Source organism: Onthophagus taurus, unplaced genomic scaffold (genome assembly GCF_036711975.1).
Source record: "Onthophagus taurus isolate NC unplaced genomic scaffold, IU_Otau_3.0 ScKx7SY_16, whole genome shotgun sequence".
In the NCBI taxonomy this organism is placed as follows: Eukaryota; Metazoa; Arthropoda; class Insecta; order Coleoptera; family Scarabaeidae; genus Onthophagus; species Onthophagus taurus.
This window is the reverse complement of record NW_027248941.1, coordinates 1,276,933-1,300,740: the sequence shown is the minus strand read 5'-3', so window position 1 is coordinate 1,300,740 and position 23,808 is coordinate 1,276,933. Positions and strand designations below refer to the sequence as shown.

Below are 23,808 nucleotides of genomic sequence, written 5' to 3'. Positions count from 1 at the left end.
TTTTAAAGGATTTTTAATGAAGATTACAAATATGTCAAAATTGACGTTGACATTTCAAACCGGAAGTTGACCATAACTTCATTAATATTGAAGATAAATATGTCGTGTTTGTACTCATTTTAAAGAATTTTTAATGAAGATTACAAATATGTCAAAATTGAATTTAAAATGAGTCTAAACTCGACATATTTAACTTTGATATTAATGGTGATACAATTACTTCCGGTTTGAAACGTCAACTATTAATTTTGACATATTTGTCATCTTCATAAAAAAACCTTTAAAATGAGTCCAAACTCGACATATTTAACTTTGATATTAATGGAGATACAATCACTTTCGGTTTGAAACGTCAACGTCAATTTTGACATATTTGTCATCTTCATTAAAAAACCTTTAAAATGAGTCCAAACACGATGCATTTATCTCAAAAAACAAAAAAGTTAGAATAAAAAATATTAAACCTGAAGTTAGCAACAATGAAAATAACAATTTAATTTTTGACATTTCAAACCGGAAGTTGCTTATATCTCGCGTAATATCGTGTTTGGATTCATTTTAAAAGATTTTTCACGACGATTACAAATATGTCAAAATTGACGTTGACATTTCAAACCGGAAATTGACCATAACTTCATTAATATTGAAGATAAATATGTCGTGTTTGTACTCATTTTAAAGGATTTTTAATGAAGATTACAAATATGTCAAAATTGAGGTTGACATTCTTAACCGGAAGTTGACCATAACTTCATTAATATTGAAGATAAATATGTCGTGTTTGTACTCATTTTAAAGGATTTTTAAAGAAGATTACAAATATGTCAAAATTGAGGTTGACATTTCAAACCGGAAGTTAGTTATCATACAATAGACAAATGATCAACTTCATGGTGTTCTTTTATGATGTATTCTTCATTAAAAAACCTTTAAAATGAGTCCAAACACGATGCACTTATCTCAAAAAACAAAAAAGTTTGAATAAAAAACAATAAACCCGAAGTTAGCAACAATGAAGATAGCAATTTAATTTTTAAATATTAATACCAACCTTAATTTTTGATTTTTTTTTTTATTATATTTTTGTGACAAATATTAAGACATTTTATAAACATTAAGAATATGACATTGACATTTTAAACCGGAAGTTGCTTATATCTCGAGTAATATTGGAATGAAACGTATCATGTTTGGACTCATATTAAAGGATTTTTCACGACGATTATAAATATGTCAAAATTGACGTTGACATTCTTAACCGGAAGTTGATCATAACTTCATTAATATTGAAGATAAATATGTCGTGTTTGTACTCATTTTAAAGGATTTTTAATGAAGAATACAAATATGTCAAAATTCAGGTTGACTTGGTTGATTCTTGAATTTTTCTTTTGTTAAAAAAGAGAGTTCTTAAATTATAACCTGTAAACTTGTAACACTTCGTCTTTAACTTCATTTTACAACTTTTTAAACTTTAATTTTGTAAATTAGTAACTAATAATCTTTTTTAACAAAACAAAAATAAATATTAAGAAACTTGTTTATAAAATGGATAAGATGTTAATCTATTTGTAGAGTCTCTGAAGATGGCCAAGGGCCGAAACTAGTTAGACTTAAATTCTATATAAAATAAAAACCAGTTTAAAGTACAAAATCAAACTCAAGATAATTATTTTCAAAAATTTTTGCACGAAACATCATTTTGACTCTAGTATTTCTGATTAAATTTATGCCATGACTTACAGAAACACCTGTATAATCGTAAAACGACTGACCAAGCCAATGCTGTGTTTGTGATCACACAACATTATTGATGTATTCTTCTTATTGGATACGAATTAAATTAATCGGGGATTAATCAAAGAAATTTCTTGGGCGATCCGTAAACTTCGGATCATAGTTATCGTTTAATGAGTATTTCAATATTTTCGTTTACATAGTATTATTAAAAATATGGTAAAATGTGTATAAACATATTACTTTGTGCTTACAAATTTTTTTTTCATTTTGTTACTTCGAAGCGATGATGCAAAAAACAAGCGGAAAAGAGAATGATATAGAGTATTTTGTTTCTTCTTGTAATTTTCGCCTCTTTACCATTTTATTATTATTATTATTAGCGTGTTGGGCTCTTTATTTCATCTTCTTTTGGGTTAAGACGGATTTATTTTTCTTCATCATAGCAGAATTCACTAAGATCCACCTCTTTATATTCATATTTACATATTTATTTATAATAATAGACAATATATATAACGTTATACATATAGGTTGGTTCAGTTTTTAAATAGTAAATTTTCCAAATAAAAATTCTGAACCACCCTGTATATATTTATATATAAAGTATGTATATAAACGTTATATCTTAATTTCCTTGTCCCAATAACTTCGTTCAATTCATTTTTTACAAAATGTACAATTAATTTTTTTTTCAACAATATCAACAACTTATACAGGGTTAATAAATTTAATTATACAGGGGTAATTTTTTAAGATTTTTCTCAGTCTTGTTGTATTTTTGAAATTTTTTTTTAACATTTTTATTCCTTCATAGACATAGATAGAGAAAGTTCGAAATTGTTTAATTCAAGTTTAAAGGTGTTTAAATTTCAGCTTTAATTTAATTTAAATTAATATTTCTTTTAATTATTAAGGCATCGCGATTTAGGTGGATCTTAGATTCTCCCCTACGACTTCTTTCTCCCCCCCTCTCCTTCATTTCCGTTTCCTTTTTCTTTAGGGGATGATAACATTTCTAAAACGACGACGTGGTTTGTGCTCAATTTTTATTGTTTACGAAAAAGCTAGTACCAAAAAAATCGGGGTTTCCCCCCAATTTTTTTCTTGTATTTTGTTTTATTTTTTGGGTCTTTTCGGACTGGACGACGGGGATTCCTAAAAAATTAAAAATTAGTTACAATTATTAATAAAATAATTGAAATGTACCAAATCTAATTCATCTAGCGATTCTAATTTCGCAATCGGCGCCGTTTTCTCCTGCTCCTCTTTCTCCCTGAACACGATATCGGACCACGGATCTTTGTCTTTCGATGACGTATTGAAATCGAACGTTTTGTTGAAAGAGGCGAATCTGTGTAGCGCTTGGGAATGTAATAATTTCGAAGAAATCGGTTTCGGTTCGCTAACCGACCTCTGGAAGGTATATCTGGTTCTGCTCGCGTCAATCGTTACATTTTCGTACTCGGGAAGCTAAAACATTATTTCATTTTATTTATCTAAGCTATGCTGCCGAGGCAGTGGCTCAACTATAATAAAGCAAAAAGTATCTTTGTTTAAAGTATTTATGTATTATCAAAAGCCGAGGCAGCAAAGCTGCCGAGGCAGTGGCTAAAATATCAATAAACAATTATTAAAGGTTTCTCTTTGGTATGAATGTATTATTAAAATCCGAGGCAGCATAGCTGCCGAGGCAGGAGTTGAATTGTTTATATATGTTGATATATTAATATCAATAATATTACTAAAAGCCGAGGCAGCTTTGCTGCCGAGGCAGTAGCCCAAGTATTACATAGCAATATGAAATGGTTTGTTTTCAATATTGATGTAGTGTTAGTAGGAGCTGAATTGTTTATTTATATTGGTATATTAAATATATATAATATTAATAATATTACTAAAAGCCGAGGCAGCTTTGCTGCCGAGGCAGTGGCCCAAGTATTACATAGCAATATGAAAAGGTTTGTTATCAGTGTTAATGCATTAGTAGCCGAGGCAGCTGTGTTGCCGAGGCAGGAGCTGAATTGTTTATATATGTTGATATATTGTTAATATATTAATAACATTATTAAAAACCGAGGCAGCAAAGCTGCCGAGGCAGTGACTAAAATATTAATAAACAATTATTAAAGGTTTCTTTTTGGTAGGAATGTATTATTAAAATCCGAGGCAGCAAAGCTGCCGAGGCAGAAGCTCAATTGTTTATATATGTTGATACATTAATATACAGGGTGATTCACATAAGAACCGACACAGAGCAGGGACATGTAGAGGACAATAAACTAAGATGATTTAAAGTAACTTATCTCTATACTAAGTTGTACACCTGAGGAGTTATAGGACTTCAAAGTTGGCTCTTAAATTTTTAAAAAGTTCAATATCTTCGTAATAAATTAAGCTAGAAAAACCAAATTTGGCATACGTTATGAATGTACCAAGAGTATTAATTAGTAGCAAATTGAACTCAATTGAGGCATTTCAAAGTGTTGATTAAGGGTGATGGTACCTTAAATTTTGACAGATCTTTTTAACCTGTTGACGGATTTTATACATTACTACTTCATTTCATGTGGAAATTAATGCTAAAACTTTTTTTACTCTTATTATTTTTTAAAAAACTTTGTCGTTTTCATAAAAAACTTAAATAACTAAAGACACTTATTTCGTAATGTAACTTAAAATAAGCGAAAATTCAGTGGTCGGCTATGAAATTGTACGTCAAACTTGACAAACAGGTTATAAAATTATTTGACAACAAGGTTTTATAACCTATTTGTCAAGTTTGACGTACAATTTCACAGCCGACTACTGAATTTTCGATGATTTTAAGTAGCATTAACGAAATACGTGTCTTTAGTTATTTGAGTTTTCTATGAAAACGACAATGTTTTTTAAAAAATAATAAGAGTAAAAAAAGTTTTAGAATTAAATTTCACATGAAATGAGGAATAATGTGTTAAATCCACCAAAAAGGTGGATCAACCCTTTGAAATGCCATAATTGGTCTCAATTTGCTACCAATTAATACCTTCAGTACACTCATAACGTATACCAAATTTGGTTTTTCTAGCTTAATGTATTACGAAGATATTCAATGATTTAAAAATTTAAGAGCCAACTTTGAAGGCCTATAACTTCTCAGGGGAACAACTTAGTATAGAGATAAATTGCGTTAAATCATCTTAATTTATTGTCCTCTACATGTCCCTGCGCTGTGTCGGTTCTTATGTGAATCACCCTGTATATAATATTAATAACATTATTAAAAACCGAGGCAGCAAAGCTACCGAGGCAGAAGCTCATTTGCTTATGTATGTTGATACATTAATGTATGTAATATTAATAACATTATTAAAAATCGAGGCAGCAAAGCTGCCGAGGCAGAAGCTTAATTGTTTATATATGTTGATACATTAATGTATGTAATATTAATAACATTATTAAAAACCAAGGCAGCAAAGCTGCCGAGGCAGAAGCTTAATTGTTTATATATGTTGATACATTAATATATGTAATTTAATAACATTATTAAAAACCGAGGCAGCAAAGATGCCGAGGCAGAAGCTCCATTGTTTATATATGTTGATACATTAATATATGTAATATTAATAACATTATTAAAAACCGAGGCAGCAACTTAATTGTTTATATATTATATATGTCATATACATTAATATATGTAATGTTAATAACATTATTAAAAACCGAGGCAGCAAAGCTACCGAGGCAGGAGCTCTATTGTTTATACAGGTGGTTCAGTTTTTAATCGGAAAACTTTAGTAGGATATAGTACTTGCCAAAATAACACAAATTTTTTATATGTATAAACATAGGGTCGTAACTCTTTTGTTTTCGAGCTATGAGCGATAGTTGAGCTAAAAATTTACATTTCGTTATAAAAAAATCAAAGAGGTTGTGAATTTCATCCCATTAGAGGGCGCTGGGGAAGTTTAAGGTATGGTTGAAAATAAGATATTAACCAGTAGTACATACATACAAAATTTCAAATTTTGTGGTTTACTCATAACTGACGTAAAAGATAAAATGTAAATTTTTGGCTCAACTTTGATAGCTCGAAAATAAAAGAGGTGCGACCCTATGTTTATATAAAAAATTTATGTTATTTGGGCAAGTACTACGTCCTAGTAAAGTTTTCCGATTAAAAACTGAACCATACTGTATATGATATTAACAATATTACTAAAAATAAAAACCTTGGCAGCGGCATTAGTATTACATAGTACTATGAAAAGGTTTGTCTTCAGTACTAATGTAGTATTAGCAGCCGAGGCAGGAGTTGAATTGTTTATATATGTTGATATATTAATATATACAGGGTGTCTTACGTAACTGGTTCATTAAAACTATTTCAGGTTCCACTATTCGTAGAGATTTGAAATTTTGGTTTACCGGAAGTAAACCATAACTTCGTTATTTTAAATGGAATGTTATAGTTTTTCTTAGACCGTTTAGATAATTGATTTTAGTTTTAAGCTTTTTTTGCAAATTTCACCATGCTTTTTAAAACCTCATATCCTAGTTAACGTTCATTCAAAAAAGCTCTAAATTGGCACGATTACTCTTTAGATGCTGTCAAATAGATTGTTATTTGTTGTATCAGAGTTGTATCTTATACAGGGTGGTCAAAAATTGAATTACCCATATTCAATGGCGAGAAAGTCGATAATTTTAAATGAAACGCCCCATATCTTTTTAGCCTATAAGAAAGGGAATTTAATTTACAAATTATTTATAAACATTTCTATACCTATTTATTATAGTTTGCCTTATATTGAGAAATTTATTAAAACATTTTTCATCCTTTGTAATTTACAACAATATAAGTTGAGGTTGCTTGTGGCCGAGGCACTATCGCGCTATCTGGTAGCTTTTTATGAATCGTTTAAATTTTTTTGTAATGAAACGTGAAAAAATGTCACTTGAATAAGTTAGGTTAGGTTGGGTTGGAAAAAGTAAGGTTAGGTTGTATTGTAAAAAATGAAGTTAGGACGAACATAAGATAGATTTCTCATCTGCATATTAATGTATATATATATATATATATATATATATATATATAAACTCCTGCTTTTGCATATAATAATACATTGACAGCTTCGCTTTTTAATAATATTGTTAATATTATATACAAAATATTTAGAAATTAGTAGATATTTAGAAATATATGCTGCAATTTTAAATAAAAAATAAATTGAAAACTATTGTTTTTGCTAAAGTTGTTTCATTTAGCTTTAAATTTGGTTTTTAAAAAATTAATTGTGTTTAGTACGTAATTTGTGTGTTGTTATTTTTCAATACGTATTATTTTAACAATAAATAATCATTTATTTGATACTACAATACAACGAAATCACGAGTAAAATGTTTTCGTAGATTGAAATTCAGAAAATATTAGTTACTTTTAAGTGCTTCCTGAAACCAGACGAAACATGATAGATTTTAATATTAAAATTTTTAATTCAGACGCTTTCTAAACACCCCTGTTGTATATTAATGTATCAATATAATATTACATATTATATACATTAATCTGATACATTATGAACACACTGTATATAAACGATTCAGCTATTGCCTCGGTTTTTAATAATATTATTAATATTATATACAGAGTGATGAGTTATAAGTATCTTATTAGTATTTTATACAAAAGTTGTTTGACTCATCACTTTCTATTATGTAAAATTGTTTTCACTTATACAGGCTGTTCCATTTAGGAGTAACGGAGAGTATGTAGATTTCTTTAAATGGAACATCTGTATATTTTATCATACTATGAATACAACTAAATTTGTTTATACAACTGTATATGTTACTATTTCATAGTTCCTAAGATATTCAATTATTCTTCCAAAATGTGTCCATTACAGGATTTTTTTGAAAACTATGTAAAAACGACATTTTTTCCGATTTAGCCTTGAAACTACATCAGACAATAGTCAAAGCTGGTAGGTAGATGATAAAATTCAAAGATATTAGATACACTCTACAGGATGTTTAAAAAGCTCAGTTATTTTTGATATTTTTCAAATGGCTTTTTATTAAGTTCTTTAAATGGAACATCCTGTATATTGTGTGCTAGTTGAACTACTCATCAAGTTAACTTTAATTAATGATAAGTATACCATATGTGGAACTTTAATAGTTTTCCTGATATTTAGAATTTAAAGAAAAATTTGTAATAAAATGTCATTATTGTACTTAAAAAAGTGACAAAATGTAATATATTCTGTCCTTTTTTTGTCATTTTTCTTTGTCTTTTCTTTTTTGTGTTTTTCTTAAAAACTATTGCTTTGATCAAAGTTGTGTAAGAGACCAATTGATAGATAATTGATCACTTTACACGCGTAGAGAGCAATCGCGTGGACAATATTTTAAAAAAAGTGCTTTTTATTGCAGATAATGTTTAATTTTACAGAAACTTTGACACGCTATATCGACTTTTCATCTTAATTTTTCATGTATTACCTATTCTAGAAGTCTGTCAGCGGTTTTTTGAATCATCCTGTATATATAATTAATGTTAATGTATTAATATATATAAACAATTGAGCCTCTGCCTCGGTAGCGTTGCTGCCTCGGTTTTTAATAATATTATTAATATTATATATCTTAGTATATCAACATATACAGTGTGTCCCCGGATAGGTGAAACGACTCTTATAAAATGTAAATTTTTTTCGATATTAATTGTCATCTTTTGGGGTTCAGCCCTGGTTGGTTAAAGACTAATTTTGAACATATTTTCAAATTTTAAAAGACAAATGTCTGTTGACACTGAAGCGAAAACTTCTTGTGCATTAGGTAAAGTGCCTTTTCTCTTTACAGTATGGTAAAATGTTACTAAGAAATTTTATTCAGAATGAAAAGTTAGGGCCATATGCAAATTTTCGGAATCATCGGCCTACTTTGATAAAACCCATTTTTGGTTATTTTCGTCAATAGTAAAATAAAAAAATAGTAAACTTTTGATTAAACGCCAACAAGTTGCCACATTTATCGATTCCATAACACTGAATCACGTAAACTTTTTCCTCTAATGTTAACATTGTATTTAAAAAACACTTTAAATTTACTAAATTACAGTTTGACAGATTACTAGTGACAGGAAAGCAATTTTGTTTTATCCATGGCAATCTGTTAGAAATAAAATTGTTTGATATGGATTTTTTCAAAGTAGGGTGATCAATCCGAAAATTTGCATATGGCCATAGTTTTTCATTCTGAACAAAACTTCTTAGTAACACTTTCACGTACTGTAAACAGAAAAGATACTTTACCTGCCACAAAAAGAGTTTTTCTTTCACTGTCAAGTCTCACTTGTTTTTTAAAAATTGAAATCATGTTCAAAATTAGTCGTTAATCAAGCAGGGCTAAACCTCAAAAAAATGAGAATTAATATCGAAAAAAATTTATCTTTTATAAGAGTCGTTTCACCTATCCGGGGACACACTGTATAAACAATTCAATTCTTGCCTTGGCAGTACAGGGTGTCCCAATTTCGATGTCCGCATAGACCATCTCCGAAACTAAAAGAGATAGAAAAAAAGTAGCTTACATGTCATGATCTCGTTTTTCGAGAAAATGCTAATGCCGAAAACTCCGAACAGCTATCGTCTTTTGTTTTCGCCCTATCGCCAAAAACTGAAAATTTTGCAAAAACGACAATCGCGAATATCTCACTTATTATCAAAGATGGAGTATTATAAATAAAACATTATATGGGCAATTTTCTACGAAGAATTCAGTGGCGTAGGTAGAATTTTTTTCCCATCTTTTATTTTCGAGATTTTAGACGTAACTTTATTTTTTTAAATGGAAACCATAGTTGGCTATGACTTAAAATAATTTGTTATTTTCTTCTGATAACAAATATATATAGTTTGTGGGGTATATTTCTTATAGTTATTGAATAATTAACAAAAATTCATTTTGTTCCATCTAAATCTAATGTATGTATTTAAAAGTTAATGTTGCTATGGTGATAACTAAGGCACGGAACTTTTGTGACAAAAGAATACGATTTCCCCCCTCCACTTGTTCTTAGTGGCTTCCTAGAAAACTAGCCAATGAGAACAAGTGGAGGGGGGGAATCGTATCGTTTTGTTACAAAAGTTTCGTGCCCTACTGATAACCATACATACTATGATGGAATATAATGTATCAATTTTGTTTGTTCTTTCTAAAACTATTGTATGTATTTAAAATTTAATGTTGTTATGGTGATAACCATACCATGAGGGAAAGCATTGTTTCCAATTATTGTCAAAGTTAGTAGCAAGGAGTTTGTAGTAGTATTTAAAAATTTTACTAACAACTCTGGCATTATGTGCTGGTGCTCCGTCATATTGAAAATATATCATTTGAGACATATTTAGTGCCAAATTGTCGACCAAAGGCTCAAGTGCTGCCTTAATATATTGAGGTATTTCTCTGAGTTTAAGTTTTTATGGTAGATACTATATGGCAAACTTCTATTATCTAAAAGGGCACACCATACATTGAACCCCAAGCTTCTTTGAACACTCAGAGACTTCTTCGGTCCAGATAACATTTTGAACAAACAGCAGACTATTTAATTTTTCTAAATATCATCTACAAAATTCTAATCTTCGATTGACATCTCCGGCACGTAAATAAGGAGTTAGCCCCGCTTTGTATGGTTTATACTTATTTTTCTTTCATATTCGGGAGCAACGGCTTTTGGGTCAGACGTCTTGTTGCAATTTCTCTTGCAGGTCATTTTGGTATGTTTTTGTATGTGGTTTGGGGAAGGACCAAATATCTATTAAATTTTTTTCTAACCGGTTGAAGGTTTTTACGTGCGGTTGTCTTCTTTCTGGATATCTTGTGAAATAAAATTCCGCGGATAACGTCGCATTCTTATCTGATAACATATAGCATTCCATCATGTTACATTTTTCATAATTTTCGAAATTCATTGTAAAGTTTTATTCAGTTTTGTTATACTTTGACACTTAACATGCTGGTGCTTCGTACCACCACATAATGCCAGAGTTGTTATCGAATTTTTAAATACAAACTTTGGCAATTATTTGATACATTATGTTGCATCATGGTATGTATGGTTATCACCATAGCAACATTAACTTTTAAATACATACATTAGTTTTAGATAGAACAAAATGAATTTTTGTTAATTATTCAATAACTATAAGAAATATACCCCACAAACTATATATATTTGTTATCAGAAGAAAATAACAAATTATTTTAAGCCATAGCCAACTATGGTTTCCATTTAAAAAAATAAAGTTACGTCTAAAATCTCGAAAATAAAAGATGCGAAAAAAATTCTACCTACGCCACTGAATTCTTCGTAAAAAGTTGCCCATATAATGTTTTATTTATAATACTCCATCTTTGATAATAAGTGAGATATTTGCGAATATCGTTTTCGCAAAATTTTCAGTTTTTGCCGATAGGGCGAAAACAAAAGACGATAGCTGTTCGGAGTTGTCGGCATTAGCATTTTCTCGAAAAACGAGATCATGACATGTAAGCTACTTTTTTTCTATCTCTTTTAGTTTCGGAGATAGCCTATGCGGACATCGAAATTGGGACACCTGTACAGCTGCCTCGGCTACTAATACTACATTAGTACTTTAGATAAACCTTTTCATATTGCTACGTAATACTTGGGCCACTGCCTCGGCTATTAATAATAAATTAGTACTGAAGATAAATCTTTTCATATTGCTTTGTAATACTATATCGAAAAAAATAACATATATCAACATATACAGGGTGTCACACAAAAAACGCCCCAAGCTGTAACTCTGTCATTTACGTTCCGATTTTAATGAGCCAGGTATCAAATGAAATGGTTTGATAAATACTATGATTCCTGCTACAAATAATTTTTTTCCAACGCCATCTTAAATTTCAAACGAATATGAACTTTTGTTTTTCAAATTGCACGGTATATTTTTCGTCACGTCATTAGATAGAGATTTTTTTGCTGAATCCAATGATGTACAGTACATCCATTTTTAATGTAATTTGAGCAGAGAAAAGACACCCTATATATAGAGGTTATCACACAAGAATGCCACAAGCTGTAATTCAGTCATTTACAATCCGATTTTCACGAGCCAGGTATCAAATGAAATGGATTGATGACTATGATTCATGCTACAAATAAATTTTTTCCAAAGCCATCTTCAATTTCAAGCGATGTCAACTTTTGATTTTCAAATTGGTCAATATATTTTTTTTTCACGTTATTGGATAGTTTTTTTTAATCCTTTGATGTATAACACATCAATATTAATTGTCATTTTAGCAGAGAAAAAAATTAAAACACTTTCCGAACATTCTCATAAAGTCACTTGCGTTATAATGTAGTGTGCCATGGAAAAAAATAAATAATAACGCATAAAACTGGTAACAGACATTAAATGCTATTTCAATGGCTGAAACCCGTTATTAAAATTGAACAAGTAATAATTTTATTTCACAAAGAAAAAGAAAAACAAAAATCAAAACTAAAAAAAAATTACAAATATTGTTCGAATTGATTACCGTTATGCTCAATACAACACTGGCATCTCCTTATAACGCCATATTTAATATGAAATTGTTAGGTATTTCCCGACAAACTTCAATTATTCGGTTTCTCAAATCATTTACATTTTGTGGCACTGCTAAGTAAACTCGATCTTGGAGATATCCCCAAAGCCAAAAATCTAAGGGCGTAAGGTAGGCGATCGCGCAGGCCAACGAATAGGTCCATTAGTGCCAATCCATTGTTGATTAAAATTTCGATTCAACCAACTAACGTTTATGCGTGCATTATGAGGAGTAGCACCGTCCTGTTGAAAATATGTTTCAAGCAGTCCCGCAAGTGGTAATTCATCGAAACAATTTTCAACATCTGTACTTAATAGTTGGTGATATTTTTGCTGATTTAAGGAACCGTCGATAAAGAACGGCCCAATCAAGCAGTGTCCAAGTAGGCCACACCAAACATTGCAGCTAAAACGACGTTGATGGTTATTGTCGATGACCAATCTAGGATTTTCTTGGCTCCAACGGCGGTGAATGTTGCGGTTAAAAATTCCATTATTAGTGAAAGTAGACTCATCTGTCCAAATAATTTTAGAATAAAATAAGGGATCTTGTTGCAATTTTGTTAAGTAAAAATTACAAAATTGAAACCTTCGGATCGGATCATTTCCATCTATTGCTTGCACCTTGTGAGCAATATACGGCTTAAATTTGTGTTTTTTAAGCACTGCACATGCAGTACTTCGAGACGTATCAATAATGTTCGCAACTTCACGAACAGAAGTTTTGGCGTTTTCTTCAACAGCTAACAAAACGTCCAGTTCCACATTTTCAGAAAATTTTCTCTGCGGTAACTTCGGTTTCTTGAAACTTCTAAATCTTCTTAAATTTTTTCTTCAATTCGGCTAAATTTACGACGATTTGGAACATCTCTTTCCGGAAAACGTTCCATGTAAAGTCGCAATGCCTGACTACAGTTTTTACTACATTCAAAATAAACTTGTAGCATGTCAGTAAGTTCACTGAAATTCATGATATCTTTAAAAAACGTCGAATTATACTTATTAAAAATGTCACTAATAATTTGTAATGACAGTTATAAGTTGTTTTTTATTTTTTTCCATGGCACACTACTTGCACATTATAACGCTTGTGACTTTATGAGAATGTTCGGAAAGTGTTTTAATTTTTTTCTCTACTAAAATTACAATTAATATTGATGTATTATACATCAATGGATTTAAAAAAAATCTCTATACAATAACGTGAAAAAAAAATATACCGACCAATTTGAAAATCAAAAGTTGACATCGCTTGAAATTGAAGATGGCTTTGGAAAAAATTTATTTGTAGCATGAATCATAGTATTCATCAAACCATTTCATTTGATACCTGGCTCATGAAAATCGGATTGTAAATGACTGAATTACAGCTTGAGGCATTCTTGTGTGATAACGTCTATATACAGGGTGTCTTTTCTCTGCTAAAAGTACATTCAAAATGGATGTACTGTACATCATTGGATTCAGAAAAAAAATCTCTATCTAATGACGTGACGAAAAATATACGGTGCAATTTGAAAAACAACAGTTCATAATCGCTTGAAATTGAAGATGGCGTTGGAAAAAATTTATTTGTAGCTTGCATCATAGTATTTATCAAACCATTTCATTTGATACCTGGCTCATTAAAATCAGAATATAAATGACAGAGTTACAGCTTGGGGCGTTTTTTGTGTGACACCCTGTATAAACAATTTAGCTCCTGCTTCGGCAGCGTTGCTGCCCCAGTTTTTAATAATGTTATTAATATATTAACAATATATCAACATATATAAATAATTTAGCTACTGCCTCAGCTTTTAATAATATTCTTAATATTATGTACATGAATCTATCAATATATATAAATAAAGTAGCTACTGCCTCGGCAGCGTTGCTGCCTCGGCTTTTAATAATATTGTTAATATTATGTACAGGGTGGTTCAAATTCGATGTCCGAATAGGCGCACTCGGAAACTATAAGAGTTAGAAAAAAAGTAGCTTACATGTCATGATCTCGTTTTTCGAGAAACTGTTAATGCCGAAAACCTCATAGCACTACCGTCTTTTGTTTTTCCCCTAGAGGCCAAAATTGAAAATATCGTAAAACCAATAAGTGCAATTATCTTGGTTATTATTATAGGTGGAGTATTATAACTACGACATTATATGGACACTTTTTTACAGAGAATTTCATGACGGAGTCAAAAAAAATTTTTCGGTTTTAGATTTTGAGATATCATGAGAATTTTCGTTTTTTTAAATGGAAACAACCACTGATTATTCGCTTATTAAATTCGTTATTTTTTTCTGATTACAAAAATATAGGGTTCGACAGGTCTATTTCTTATTGTTTTAGAATAAAGCTAAAAATAAACTTTTTTTATAAAATTTCCATCTAGTGTCGTCGAGGAAATTAAATTTACAGTTTTCTGTAAGTTACGGGGCGGTAGGTAAAATCTAAAAAGTTAACAATTAAATACGAAGATAACTTCTGGTATTTAAAAACAAATAATTTTTTAATATGTAACATTCTAACATGTCAAACTTTTCAAAATTTTCGTAATTGACCTTAAAAACAGGATTTTTAAAGTGACATTTCAGAAAATTTTTGAATACAAACAAATGTTGCTATGTTTATTTGAATTAAAAAAAAAACATATGAGCGCCATCTATCGATAATTTATTAAGTCATTTAAAAATAATATTAAATCGTAATAAAAAATGTGAAATAATGCAATCTATTCCAACTTTTGTGTAAAACATATATAAATTAAACAGTTTAACAAATATATTTGTTTCAAATATCAGAAATATGTTTTTTTAATTTTTAGTTATAGAACCGTAATTTACAGGAAACCGTAAATTTAATTTCTTCCACGACACTAAAAGAAAAGTTTATTTTTAGTTTTATTCTAAAACAATAAGAAATAGACCTGTCAAACCCTATATTTTTGTAATCAGAAGAAAATAACGAATTTATTAAGCGAATAATCAGTGGTTGTTTCCATTTAAAAAAACGAAAATTGTAATAATATCTCAAAATCTAAAACCGACAAAATTTTTTTGACTCCGTCATGAAATTCTCTGTAAAAAAGTGTCCATATAATGTCTTAGTTATAATACTCCACCTATAATAATAACCAAGATAATTACATTTGCGGGTTTTACGATATTTTCAATTTTGGCCTCTAGCGGAAAAACAAAAGACGATAGCGTTATGAGGTTTTCAGCATTAGCAGTTTCTCGAAAAACGAGATCATGACATGTCAGCTACTTTTCTTCTAACTCTTATAGTTTTCGAGTTAGCCTATTCGGACATCGAATTTGAACCACCCTGTACATGAATCTATCAACATATATAAACAATTGAGCTCCTGCCTCGGCAGCATTGCTGCATCGGTTTTTAATAATATTGTTAATGTTATATTTATTGATGTATCAACATATATAAACAATTAAGCTTCTGCCTCGGCAGCTTTGCTGCCTTGGTTTTTAATATTATATATTAATATATCTTAATATATAAACAATTCAGCTCCTGCCTCGGCAGCTTTGCTGCCTCGGATTTTAATAATACATTCATACCAAAGAGAAACCTTTAATAATTGTTTATTAATATACATTGTTGTCTCTGTTTTTAATAATATACAAACATTTCAATTCCTGCCTCGGTAATACGGCTGCCTCGGCTACTACATTCGCATTTTAGACAAACCTTTTCATACTGCTATGCAATACTTGAGCCACTGCCTCGGCAGCAAAGCTGCCTCGGCTTCTAATAATACATAAATACTTCGAATAAAGATAACTTTACTTTTTGTTATATAATGATCGGAAAAAAAAAACTTACTTCAGATTTAACAACAGCATCTCGCAACCCCACACTTCTTTCACCATTTCTTTCCGTCTGTTGAAGTAATCCGAGTATAGTTCGAACGTCGCTCGCCAACGTGCTCTCCAAACTTTGGACTCTCCTCGTCAACAAATCCAATTTCCCGGAAATCTCCTCGAATTGACTCCTACTAACGACCATGATAGCCTCGCCGTTCGCGCTACTATTGGAATGTATGAAGCATTGTCCTTGAGTTAACTCCCCGTTATTGTTTTGCGCCGCACTCGTAACGTCCGATTGATTTTGATTTTGCGACAGCTGATTGTGATGGTGATGATGATGCAAATGATGCTCCTCCAATAAAACGCCGCTTTGATCTTGCGATCTCGCACCTCCCGAAGAACTGTGATCGCCGTTCGGGGGACTCGGACTGTTTGTGTAATAACTGGTGCTCGAGGAAAGTGGAATTGAGGAGTTTTGATTGCTGGCCGGATGTTGTTGTTGTTGAATTTGTTGCGCGTGGAGTTGATGAGATTGAGATTGATCTTGATAGGCTCCTATCGAAGATTGGCGACGAATTGTACGAATGCGGTGGGTTGATGGAGGAGTTGATTGGGCTAAAATAGAAATTAATTCAATTATTTTTTATTATTTAATTTCGTAATGCCTTAAATTTTAAATTTTAAACGAATCTAAATTCTCTAAAAAGTGTTCTTTCTAATTATATTAAAGAGAAATGGGATTTTCTATTTTCTACCCTATTAGAACGATTTTAATACATACATAATTAACGTTGAAATACTCGGGAGAAGAAGTGGGAATTATTTTCTTTTGCTAACAAATCTATTTTAAATAATACTCAAAAAATACAACAACATTTTTAAATTAATTTAATTTAATTTAATGCTTTTTTTGTAACGTTTCAACAACAAAAAACTTACCGATGAGGGGTTGGTGCGTTTTGTGTAACCTTAGGTCGGGGATACTTCGTTTCAGTTGGGATAACATGCCTACAGAGGACATTCGATTAGGTAACAACATTGTTTCGCCAAATAATTGCTTTTTTTTTCTCTCCACCAAGCAATAATCAAAAATTTACTTCAATTACCTTCATTTTGTGGATTATTATCGTTATTAACGACAAAACACACATTTTTAATCATTTCACTTTTTCAAACTCACCGGTTATTGAGTTTAAGGTTGTTGATCGTTTCTTCTCTTCAAAATCCAAGTTGATCGGAGTCACGTCTTGTCCGGCTTTATCCGTTGAAAATTCTAGAATTCCATGACCTGCAAATAAACAAGAAAAATTCTTGATTTGAAAAAACTGAAAAGAGAGTACCTATAGAATAGTGTTGTCCACTAATTTTTGATCAAGATCGACTTTTTATATAAATGTCTTGCCAAGATCGACCGAAGGGTTTAAAATAACCTTCCTTTTTCTTTTGCTCTGAGGCCCAGATATAGATATTTCACTAATTTAGAGCTAATAAATAAAAAATGGTAATAATTGAGTTCAATCTTTTTATGGATCTAGTCTTTATGGTCCATTACTAAGGTTTTATGTATAAAAAGTATTTCCCCATCGCTTTTAGTTTATGAGTTATGATTGAGTTAATTTTCAACAATTTTGATGTTTAATCGATTTAGAACTTATAAATAAAAAATGGTAATAATTGGGTTCAATCTTGTTATGGATCCAGTCTTTATCGCCCATCAGTAAGGTTTTATGTATAAAAAGTTTTTCTCCATCGCTTTTAGTTTTTGAGTTATGATTGAGTAAATTTTCGAAAATCAACAATTTTGATGTTTAATCGATTTAGAGCTAATAAATAAAAAATGGTAATAATTGGGTTCAATCTTGTTATGGATCTAATGTTTATGGCTCATTACTAAGGTTTTATGTATAAAAAGTATTTCCCCATCGCTTTTAGTTTTTGAGTTATGGTTGAGTTAATTTTCGAAAATCAACAATTTTGATGTTTAATCGATTTAGAGCTTATAAATAAAAAATGGTAATAATTGGGTTCAATCTTGTTATGGATCTAGTCTTTATGGTCCATTATTAAGGTTTTATGTATAAAAAATATTTCCCCATCGCTTTTAGTTTATGAGTTATGATTGAGTTAATTTTCAACAATTTTGATGTTTAATCGATTTAGAGGTTATAAATAAAAAATGGTAATAATTGGGTTCAATCTTGTTATGGATCTAGTCTTTATGATCCATTACTAAGGTTTTATGTATAAAAAGTTTTTCCCCATCGCTTTTATTTTATGAGTTATGATTGAGTTAATTTTCGAAAATCAACAATTTTGATGTTTAATCGGTTTGGAGCTTATAAATAAAAAATGGTAATAATTGAGTTCAATCTTTTTATGGATCTAGTCTTTATGGTCCATTACTAAGGTTTTATGTATAAAAAGTATTTCCCCATCGCTTTTAGTTTATGAGTTATGATTGAGTTAATTTTCAACAATTTTGATGTTTAATCGATTTAGAACCTATAAATAAAAAATGGTAATAATTGGGTTCAATCTTGTTATGGATCCAGTCTTTATCGCCCATCAGTAAGGTTTTATGTATAAAAAGTTTTTCTCCATCGCTTTTAGTTTTTGAGTTATGATTGAGTAAATTTTCGAAAATCAACAATTTTGATGTTTAATCGATTTAGAGCTAATAAATAAAAAATGGTAATAATTGGGTTCAATCTTGTTATGGATCTAATGTTTATGGCTCATTACTAAGGTTTTATGTATAAAAAGTATTTCCCCATCGCTTTTAGTTTTTGAGTTATGATTGAGTAAATTTTCGAAAATCAACAATTTTGATGTTTAATCGATTTAGAGCTTATAAATAAAAAATGGTAATAATTGGGTTCAATCTTGTTATGGATCTAGTCTTTATGGTCCATTATTAAGGTTTTATGTATAAAAAGTATTTCCCCATCGCTTTTAGTTTTTGAGTTATGGTTGAGTTAATTTTCGAAAATCAACAATTTTGATGTTTAATCGATTTAGAGCTTATAAATAAAAAATGGTAATAATTGAGTTCAATCTTGTTATGGATCTAGTCTTTATGGTTCATTATTAAGGTTTTATGTATAAAAAATATTTCCCCATCGCTTTTAGTTTATGAGTTATGATTGAATTAATTTTCAACAATTTTGATGTTTAATCGATTTAGAGCTTATAAATAAAAAATGGTAATAATTGGGTTCAATCTTGTTATGGATCTAATGTTTATGGCTCATTACTAAGGTTTTATGTATAAAAAGTATTTCCCCATCGCTTTTAGTTTTTGAGTTATGGTTGAGTTAATTTTCGAAAATCAACAATTTTGATGTTTAATCGATTTAGAGCTTATAAATAAAAAATGGTAATAATTGGGTTCAATCTTGTTATGGATCTAGTCTTTATGATCCATTACTAAGGTTTTATGTATAAAAAGTTTTTCCCCATCGCTTTTATTTTATGAGTTATGATTGAGTTAATTTTCGAAAATCAACAATTTTGATGTTTAATCGGTTTGGAGCTTATAAATAAAAAATGGTAATAATTGAGTTCAATCTTTTTATGGATCTAGTCTTTATGGTCCATTACTAAGGTTTTATGTATAAAAAGTATTTCCCCATCGCTTTTAGTTTTTGAGTTATGGTTGAGTTAATTTTCGAAAATCAACAATTTTGATGTTTAATCGATTTAGAGCTTATAAATAAAAAATGGTAATAATTGAGTTCAATCTTGTTATGGATCTAGTCTTTATGGTTCATTATTAAGGTTTTATGTATAAAAAATATTTCCCCATCGCTTTTAGTTTATGAGTTATGATTGAATTAATTTTCAACAATTTTGATGTTTAATCGATTTAGAGCTTATAAATAAAAAATGGTAATAATTGGGTTCAATCTTGTTATGGATCTAATGTTTATGGCTCATTACTAAGGTTTTATGTATAAAAAGTATTTCCCCATCGCTTTTAGTTTTTGAGTTATGGTTGAGTTAATTTTCGAAAATTAACAATTTTGATGTTTAATCGATTTAGAGCTTATAAATAAAAAATGGTAATAATTGGGTTCAATCTTGTTATGGATCTAGTCTTTATGATCCATTACTAAGGTTTTATGTATAAAAAGTTTTTCCCCATCGCTTTTATTTTATGAGTTATGATTGAGTTAATTTTCGAAAATCAACAATTTTGATGTTTAATCGGTTTGGAGCTTATAAATAAAAAATGGTAATAATTGAGTTCAATCTTTTTATGGATCTAGTCTTTATGGTCCATTACTAAGGTTTTATGTATAAAAAGTATTTCCCCATCGCTTTTAGTTTTTGAGTTATGGTTGAGTTAATTTTCGAAAATCAACAATTTTGATGTTTAATCGATTTAGAGCTTATAAATAAAAAATGGTAATAATTGAGTTCAATCTTGTTATGGATCTAGTCTTTATGGTTCATTATTAAGGTTTTATGTATAAAAAATATTTCCCCATCGCTTTTAGTTTATGAGTTATGATTGAATTAATTTTCAACAATTTTGATGTTTAATCGATTTAGAGCTTATAAATAAAAAATGGTAATAATTGGGTTCAATCTTGTTATGGATCTAGTCTTTATGGTCCATTATTAAGGTTTTATGTATAAAAAATATTTCCCCATCGCTTTTAGTTTATGAGTTATGATTGAATTAATTTTCAACAATTTTGATGTTTAATCGATTTAGAGCTTATAAATAAAAAATGGTAATAATTGGGTTCAATCTTATTATGGATCCAGTCTTTATCGCCCATCAGTAAGGTTTTATGTATAAAAAGTTTTTCTCCATCGCTTTTAGTTTTTGAGTTATGATTGAGTAAATTTTCGAAAATCAACAATTTTGATGTTTAATCGATTTAGAGCTAATAAATAAAAAATGGTAATAATTGGGTTCAATCTTGTTATGGATCTAATGTTTATGGCTCATTACTAAGGTTTTATGTATAAAAAGTATTTCCCCATCGCTTTTAGTTTTTGAGTTATGGTTGAGTTAATTTTCGAAAATCAACAATTTTGATGTTTAATCGATTTAGAGCTTATAAATAAAAAATGGTAATAATTGGGTTCAATCTTGTTATGGATCTAGTCTTTATGGTCCATTATTAAGGTTTTATGTATAAAAAATATTTCCCCATCGCTTTTAGTTTATGAGTTATGATTGAGTTAATTTTCAACAATTTTGATGTTTAATCGATTTAGAGGTTATAAATAAAAAATGGTAATAATTGGGTTCAATCTTGTTATGGATCTAGTCTTTATGATCCATTACTAAGGTTTTATGTATAAAAAGTTTTTCCCCATCGCTTTTATTTTATGAGTTATGATTGAGTTAATTTTCGAAAATCAACAATTTTGATGTTTAATCGGTTTGGAGCTTATAAATAAAAAATGGTAATAATTGAGTTCAATCTTTTTATGGATCTAGTCTTTATGGTCCATTACTAAGGTTTTATGTATAAAAAGTATTTCCCCATCGCTTTTAGTTTATGAGTTATGATTGAGTTAATTTTCAACAATTTTGATGTTTAATCGATTTAGAACCTATAAATAAAAAATGGTAATAATTGGGTTCAATCTTGTTATGGATCCAGTCTTTATCGCCCATCAGTAAGGTTTTATGTATAAAAAGTTTTTCTCCATCGCTTTTAGTTTTTGAGTTATGATTGAGTAAATTTTCGAAAATCAACAATTTTGATGTTTAATCGATTTAGAGCTAATAAATAAAAAATGGTAATAATTGGGTTCAATCTTGTTATGGATCTAATGTTTATGGCTCATTACTAAGGTTTTATGTATAAAAAGTATTTCCCCATCGCTTTTAGTTTTTGAGTTATGATTGAGTAAATTTTCGAAAATCAACAATTTTGATGTTTAATCGATTTAGAGCTTATAAATAAAAAATGGTAATAATTGGGTTCAATCTTTTTATGGATCTAGTCTTTATGGTCCATTACTAAGGTTTTATGTATAAAAAGTATTTCCCCATCGCTTTTAGTTTATGAGTTATGATTGAGTTAATTTTCAACAATTTTGATGTTTAATCGATTTAGAACCTATAAATAAAAAATGGTAATAATTGGGTTCAATCTTGTTATGGATCCAGTCTTTATCGCCCATCAGTAAGGTTTTATGTATAAAAAGTTTTTCTCCATCGCTTTTAGTTTTTGAGTTATGATTGAGTAAATTTTCGAAAATCAACAATTTTGATGTTTAATCGATTTAGAGCTAATAAATAAAAAATGGTAATAATTGGGTTCAATCTTGTTATGGATCTAATGTTTATGGCTCATTACTAAGGTTTTATGTATAAAAAGTATTTCCCCATCGCTTTTAGTTTTTGAGTTATGGTTGAGTTAATTTTCGAAAATCAACAATTTTGATGTTTAATCGATTTAGAGCTTATAAATAAAAAATGGTAATAATTGGGTTCAATCTTGTTATGGATCTAGTCTTTATGGTCCATTATTAAGGTTTTATGTATAAAAAATATTTCCCCATCGCTTTTAGTTTATGAGTTATGATTGAGTTAATTTTCAACAATTTTGATGTTTAATCGATTTAGAGGTTATAAATAAAAAATGGTAATAATTGGGTTCAATCTTGTTATGGATCTAGTCTTTATGATCCATTACTAAGGTTTTATGTATAAAAAGTTTTTCCCCATCGCTTTTATTTTATGAGTTATGATTGAGTTAATTTTCGAAAATCAACAATTTTGATGTTTAATCGGTTTGGAGCTTATAAATAAAAAATGGTAATAATTGAGTTCAATCTTTTTATGGATCTAGTCTTTATGGTCCATTACTAAGGTTTTATGTATAAAAAGTATTTCCCCATCGCTTTTAGTTTATGAGTTATGATTGAGTTAATTTTCAACAATTTTGATGTTTAATCGATTTAGAACCTATAAATAAAAAATGGTAATAATTGGGTTCAATCTTGTTATGGATCCAGTCTTTATCGCCCATCAGTAAGGTTTTATGTATAAAAAGTTTTTCTCCATCGCTTTTAGTTTTTGAGTTATGATTGAGTAAATTTTCGAAAATCAACAATTTTGATGTTTAATCGATTTAGAGCTAATAAATAAAAAATGGTAATAATTGGGTTCAATCTTGTTATGGATCTAATGTTTATGGCTCATTACTAAGGTTTTATGTATAAAAAGTATTTCCCCATCGCTTTTAGTTTTTGAGTTATGATTGAGTAAATTTTCGAAAATCAACAATTTTGATGTTTAATCGATTTAGAGCTTATAAATAAAAAATGGTAATAATTGGGTTCAATCTTTTTATGGATCTAGTCTTTATGGTCCATTACTAAGGTTTTATGTATAAAAAGTATTTCCCCATCGCTTTTAGTTTATGAGTTATGATTGAGTAAATTTTCGAAAATCAACAATTTTGATGTTTAATCGATTTAGAGCTTATAAATAAAAAATGGTAATAATTGGGTTCAATCTTGTTATGGATCTAGTCTTTATGGTCCATTATTAAGGTTTTATGTATAAAAAATATTTCCCCATCGCTTTTAGTTTATGAGTTATGATTGAGTTAATTTTCAACAATTTTGATGTTTAATCGATTTAGAACTTATAAATAAAAAATGGTAA

General features: G+C 29.4%; 2 protein-coding genes across 10 annotated transcripts in view; one reads left to right on the top strand and one right to left on the bottom strand.

The window, feature by feature from the left end:
* The window catches only part of LOC111416216 (Elongator complex protein 4), a 91,931-nt gene that overhangs the window by 39,458 nt on the left and 28,665 nt on the right, over window positions 1–23,808 (top strand). The gene's annotated exons all lie outside the window — the stretch shown is intronic.
* Window positions 1,868–23,808, bottom strand: part of LOC111416152 (voltage-gated inwardly rectifying potassium channel KCNH6-like) — an 84,545-nt gene continuing 62,604 nt past the window's right edge. For 7 of the 8 annotated variants that reach the window (XM_071201081.1, XM_023048107.2, XM_023048117.2 and 4 more), the window contains 5 exons: window positions 17,347–17,454; window positions 17,106–17,174; window positions 16,183–16,781; window positions 2,947–3,210; window positions 1,868–2,895 (listed from right to left, as the gene is read on the bottom strand). In XM_071201081.1, the coding sequence (XP_071057182.1) occupies window positions 2,857–2,895; window positions 2,947–3,210; window positions 16,183–16,781; window positions 17,106–17,174; window positions 17,347–17,454 (1,079 nt within the window). In that variant the 3' untranslated portion in view covers window positions 1,868–2,856. The remainder of the gene's footprint in view (window positions 2,896–2,946; window positions 3,211–16,182; window positions 16,782–17,105; window positions 17,175–17,346; window positions 17,455–23,808) is intronic. The other variant, XM_023048125.2, reaches the window with a different exon arrangement.